This window comes from Loxodonta africana, chromosome 12 (genome assembly GCF_030014295.1).
Source record: "Loxodonta africana isolate mLoxAfr1 chromosome 12, mLoxAfr1.hap2, whole genome shotgun sequence".
Classification (NCBI taxonomy): Eukaryota; Metazoa; Chordata; class Mammalia; order Proboscidea; family Elephantidae; genus Loxodonta; species Loxodonta africana.
In genome coordinates, this window is record NC_087353.1 from 104892595 (window position 1) to 104898594 (window position 6000).

At 53.5% G+C, this 6000-nt stretch overlaps 1 protein-coding gene across 5 annotated transcripts in view; it reads right to left on the minus strand.

Annotated features, from left to right (window-relative positions):
• The window catches only part of RCC1L (RCC1 like), a 40468-nt gene extending 37961 nt beyond the window's left edge, over positions 1-2507 (minus strand). For 4 of the 5 annotated variants that reach the window (XR_010323724.1, XR_010323723.1, XM_064296084.1 and 1 more), the window contains exon 1: positions 2159-2507. Coding sequence is in view for 2 of the 5 variants with exons in the window: in XM_064296084.1 (XP_064152154.1) it covers positions 2159-2473 (315 nt within the window). In the remaining 3 variants the exon portion in view is untranslated. The remainder of the gene's footprint in view (positions 1-2158) is intronic. The other variant, XM_064296086.1, reaches the window with a different exon arrangement.
• Positions 2508-6000: the final 3493 nt, after the last annotated feature.

The window sequence follows — 6000 nt, forward strand, 5'->3', positions numbered from 1 at the left end:
GAGCTATGGCTGCGAACCAAAAGGTTGGTAGTTTGAACCCACCAGTTGCTCCTTGGAAACCCTATGGGGCAGTTCTACTCTATCCTATAGGGTCACTATGAAAAGCAATCGATTCAATGACAATGAGTTTGGCGGGGTTTATCTTCTGGCTGTTTACAGTTAACCAGAGACCACCTGTAAGTCTAACGTAATCCTGCAGAAAATGCCAGCTTCCCATTGATGAGAAACAAGCACGAGGCAATTCTTTTATTATTATTATTCCAGCATTTCTTCATGAAAGTTGGCGGACTATTTTTTTTTATTTGATTTGTTGAAGCCTTGCGTAGCTGAGTCATCCCTTCTTTTGCCTTGTGATGTGTCTCCTCATATCACCCATCTGGAACACAAGGCACCCACATCCTTGCGTCTGTCAAGAAGCTTCAGTTCTCTGGCCTCACAGAGCCCCTACACTTCCAGAACGGCTCCAGCTTCACAACAATGACCTATTTGGCTGCCAAGAGGCAGCCTCTAACCCTGCACCAGTAAACGCAGAGAAGAGTAAGTCCAAAGATGATGCCCAGTTATTTAGAAGTGTGGTCCTAAATTCTTATGGAAAACCAAAAGACCCAGAATAGCCAAAACAATTTTTTTTAAAAGAACACAAAGGATTTACATTTCCTGATTTCAAAACTGAATTTTCACCTACAAGAGTCAAGACAGTATCACCGTATTGTCATATGATCTATAAGACATATAGATCGCTGGAACAGAATTGGGAGTTCAGAAATCAACCCTTACATTTATGGTCAATTGATTTTTTTACAGGTGCCAAAACCCATTGCCATTAAGCCGATTCCGACTCATAGAGACCCTGCAGGACAGAGCAGAACTGCCCCATAGGGTTTCCAAAGAGCGCCTGATGGATTCGAACTGCCAACCTTTTGGCTAGCAGCTGTAGCTCTTAATCACTGCACCACCAGGGTTTCCTACAGGTGCCAAGACAATTCAATAAGGAAAGAAACGTCTTTTCAACTAATGACGTTAGAACAACTGGACGTCCATACGCCAAAAGACGAGTTTGGAACCTTACCTGACGCCACACACAAAAATGAACTCAAAATGGCTCACAGACCTAAACATAAGCACTAAAACTGTAAGAAATCTACAAGAAATGGTAGGGGAAAAATCATTGTGACCTTGGATTAAGCAAAGATTTCTTAGCTGTGATGCCAAAAAAGCATGACAACGCACAACAGAAAAAGCGGTAAACTGAACTTCATCAAAATTAAAAACGTTTGTGCTTCTAAAGACACTGTCAAGAAAATTTTTAAAAAGCCACACATACGGGAAGAAAATATTTTCACCGATAGGCACTAAAAGGTTTGTATCCACAATACGTAAAGAACACTTACAACTCAATATTAAGTCAAACGGCCCAACTTTTTTTCATCTGGTGCTTAAATTTCCTATTTCTGTTGATTTCCATTTTCAGCTTGATGGTCGTTTTTTTGTTCCTGACAGAGAAGTCAGACGCCAAACCGAGCTCAAGTCTGCTTCTTTCCATCACCCACCAAGACTTGCACGACGGCTGCCAGGCAAGGACCCGATCCTGAACGTCCCTTTGTCACCTTCTGAGTCGTGGCGCCCCAGGAAGCCGCCCCCGCACGGCGCGCCCCGGCTGCGCGCGTTTCCAAGCCGAGCTCCGCCGACTCGGCCCCCGGTGCGCCATTGCGGCGTATTCAGCCGTCGCATCCCTCCTCTCTCCCTCCGTAACTGCTCGACCTACCGTCTCCTCTCCGAGAGCCTCCCACCTCCAGGCGCCCCGCGTTTCCTCCGAGCTGTCGGAACGCGCCTTCCCACAACCCCAAACCCGTGGTGTCCGGCCGTCCGACTGCGAACCCCGCTCGGACGGGGCCCGCCAGCTGTGGGGCCTCGAGCCCGTCCCCGAACCTCCCTGGGCCTCCCTCTCCTCCCCTTGGGAGTGACGACTGCCGGGGGGAGTGCCGGGGACGCGGGCCCGGCCCCCCAAGCCGCCCTGCCCGGCTTGCAGCTGGCTTGGGGTCGTGCTCCCCGAGACGTGGCCGGCCGGCGTCCCAGCTCCCGGAGAGGGCCGAGTGGCCCGGAGGGCGGCGGGTCCCGGGAAGGTGAACGGGAGGCGGGAGCGGACCGCGGGGCGCACCTTTTGCTCCAGCTCCAGGCGGTAGGGCACCGGCTGGATCCGGCGGCGCGGGCGCAAGCCGGCGCCGGGCGCGGACCCCGAGCTGGGCACCACGAAGGTGGGCACGCCCAGCGCCCCGGAGAAGCTGAAGCCCCACACGAAGACGCGGTCGGCGCGCGCCGCTCGCTCGCCCACGTACTGGAACACCGGTGCTGCCGCCTCGGCCTCCGCCGCCTCGCGCCGGCTCCGCGAGCGCCCGGCCGCCGTCCAGTGCCCTCGCCACGGCCCCGGCCCGCTCAGCCGCCGCCCCAGCCGAGCCCCCGCGGCCAGAGCCATCCTCCACTTCACGCGTCAGCGGCCCCTGGGCGCCGCCATCTTGCGTGACCCTTGACCTCACGCGCCGGCGGAAGAGGCTGCCACGTTTACTACTGGCTGAGGGCAAAGGCGCTGAGGGCAGCCCGCGCTGGGGAGGGGAGAGGGGAGGGGAGGCTGGGTGGGAGGGGAGAGGGGAGGGGAGGCTGGGTGGGAGGGGAGAGGGGAGGGGAGGGGAGGCTGGGTGGGAGGGGAGAGGGGAGGGGAGGCTGGGTGGGAGGGGAGAGGGGAGGGGAGGGGAGGCTGGGTGGGAGGGGAGAGGGGAGGGGAGGGGAGGCTGGGTGGGAGGGGAGAGGGGAGGGGAGGCTGGGTGGGAGGGGAGAGGGGAGAGGGGAGGGGAGGCTGGGTGGGAGGGAGCCGGTCGCCCGGGTCCCTGAGTGAGCGAACTTGGCGACCCAGCCTTGGGCCAGCGCACCTAGTGGGCGTCCCAACGCTCCTCGCACGTTTACTGAGCATCTTGCCCGGGTCACCAGGCAGGTTAACTTAGAGGTTGCCCACTTGGCGAAGCCCAGTGCATTGCTCACACGGACCCTGTTTTACTCCCGGGCTGCTGCCCCCCGCCGTGTCTTACCCGGTTTCGTTGCAGCCCCCGGTCCCGCGCCCCGGCCCCATCCCTTTCCAGCCTCTGCAGTCCGTCCTCCAGCCAACGGGAACTAGAGCGTAGCTCTTCCTGGTGTCCTGCGCTGCAGAGAGCCGCTCAGCGAGTCCCTCCTGCCTTCCCCTGTACCTTTCCTCCCCGGGGCCCTCTCTCTCTCGTCGGGCCTCCACTCCACCTGAGTCAGACAGCTCTACTTGTCATTTCAGGCTTCCCTCCTCTTTTTTTTCCTTTGCAGCCAGCACCTGGAATGCCGGCTCCACCGCCCTCCTCTGCTCCAGATGTCTACCAGACTCCTGCTCATCCCGGGAGATCTAACTCAAGTATCATCTTTAAGGCTCCTGAGGGCAGGAACTTAACGTTAGTTCATATCCTCCTCATCAGTTTTGTACTCCTGGAGTTGAATGTCCATCCCCCGTCTGTCAGTTTGTCTTACTGTGGTGGCTTGCAAGTTGTGGTGGCTGTGATGCTGGGAGCTATGCCACCAGTATTTCAAATACCAGCAGGGTAACCCATGATGGACACGTCTCAGCAGAGCCTATGAACTAGGAAGAAAGGCCTGGCAATCTACTTCTGAAAATCAGCCAGTGAAAACCCTATGGATCGCAACAGAGTACTGTCCAGTCTAGTGCTGGAAGATGAGCCTCTAGTTTGTCGGGCGCTCAAAATACACAGTGGCCACATCGGACTCGAGCATATAGATGACTATGAAGATGGTGCAGGGCCAGATGACGTTTTGTTCTCCTATACAGGGCGTCACCGTGAGTCAGAGTCAACTCGAGGGTAACTAACAACAACGTCACCAAACTCATTTCTAACATTTGTTAAGCTGATGAGCAAATCCTCCAGTGTTGATAGAGATTGCTGAAGGCTCCTGGTGGCTACCTCTGGAGTGTGGTGAGTCTGATTAGATGTCGACTGCCCCACCTGAAGTGTTTCTGAGACACAGCAAGGAGGGCAGGGTGGTTGGACCTGAGTGAAGATGGTGGAGGGGAGTAGGAGGTGAGGTTGAAAAGATGGAATGTCCAAATCATAGAGGACCTTTTGTCCATGGTAAAGTTTTCAGCTTTTATCTAAATTTGTAAATATTTGTAAATTTCACCAGTGAAAGGCCATTTCTAACACATTTTCAATGCCAGCTGTATCAGGTATCAATTTATTACCTCCCAGCTTTAAATCCGTTTTTGGTTGCCTACTATGTGAAAAGGGAGCTGGGTCCTCTAAATATTTTTTAAGTACATGTAAATATGTATGCAGATATATTCATGTGTAGTGGAGAAAGCACATGCAGGGCCCCCAACCACCCCCTCTTGGCCTAACCTCTGCCGTCAGCCATGGCTGGGATGGATGGCTCCATGCAAACTTTGACTCACTTGAAGACAGCACCCACATCAACCTTCCTGTCCCATGTGCATGCCAGGCATTTTAAATTTCTGCCAAAAAGCTAGGCTGATGCCTCAGACTCAGAAAGGAGCTCACAGGGCCATATACGCATGCCACTTGGAAGTGAGGAAGAATTAGCATCCTAGGAGATAATCCTCAACCCAGAGGCTTGGGAGCTGATGGATTAATGCCACCACCGTGGGCCATTCTGGGAGGCACTCTGTCCAGGCACTCAGTCCTGGCGGAATCAAGCCCCCACAGGTGAGAGTGCCCCCTTGTACTGCCTTTTCCATCTTTCCACCTGACTCTTCCTGCTCTCACTCTTGATCCCTAGAATCGCCTCCCAAATAAACCACCAGGGCACAAGTCTTGGTCTAAGGCTCTGTTTTTGGAAGAATAGGAGCTAAAAGAGTTGCTCCCAGAAGTGGGGACTACTATAAACTTAACCAAGCACATAGTCCAATTGCAACTGCTGTGTCAGGTGTAATATTTGACTGGAACGGATCAACACAGCCTCTGGACCTTGCCATGGGATACTGATCTGGTGAGTGGATCCTTTTTATCCCGTCAGTAAAAAACCTGTTGCCATCAAGTCAATTCCAACTTACATCAACCCTATAGGACGGAATAGAACCGCCCCATAGGGTTTCCAAGGAGCAGCTGGTGGATTTAAACTGCCAGCCTTTTGGTTAGCAGTCCAGCTCTTAACCACTGCACAACCAGGGCTCCACCCCGTCAGTAAAGAGGGTGAAAAAGCGGTTTACCTCTGTATGGGAAGGACAGCAGCACTCACTGACTCCCCTGCTGTCTCCTGATACCTCCCAAAAAAGTATCTGTGTACAAGACCAGGTCTCAGTCTCTGCTTTTATTGATAAAATTAAGACATACATTGATAAATAGTAACTATGTAAATACTGTGGAAAGGGGTGGTCTGACACAGCCTGCCACCTTTCCCAGGGACCCACCAACAAACCTTGTGCTTAGAACCAGATGTGTCGGCCTAGCTTCTGGGATGGGATGAGAATGTGGCTGACTCACGTTCCCAGGGCATCTTGACCCAAAACACATCCCTTAGCAGCTGGTGGCCTATCAACACATCCCTCCCCTCTCGCCCTGAGCACATGTCAACATTCCCAGGAACTGGTGAGCTAAGTGTGTAACTTAGATGGCACGTGGCCAACCTTCTGTATCTGTTCCCAGCGGGAAGGGAACGGGGTCTCTCAACTGCAGCATAAGAGGGGTTCAGGCAGACCACTGCCAGTCCTGCATTGGCTGTGGAGAGTGACGTGCTGGCCATGGGGGACCGACACCCGCTATCGAAGCTGACCTCCTTCTGTCTCTTCTCTCTGTGAATAAAGCGTTGTTCCAGCCAGTGCCTCTGTTGTATCTTTCTTGGTGACCTCAGACCTTCGCTCGGCAAATATTCTTGATATATTGATGGAATGCTTATATACTTATGAAATGTGTGTACACCTTTCACCTGTCCTTTCGTAAACAGGAATGTCCTTTTATC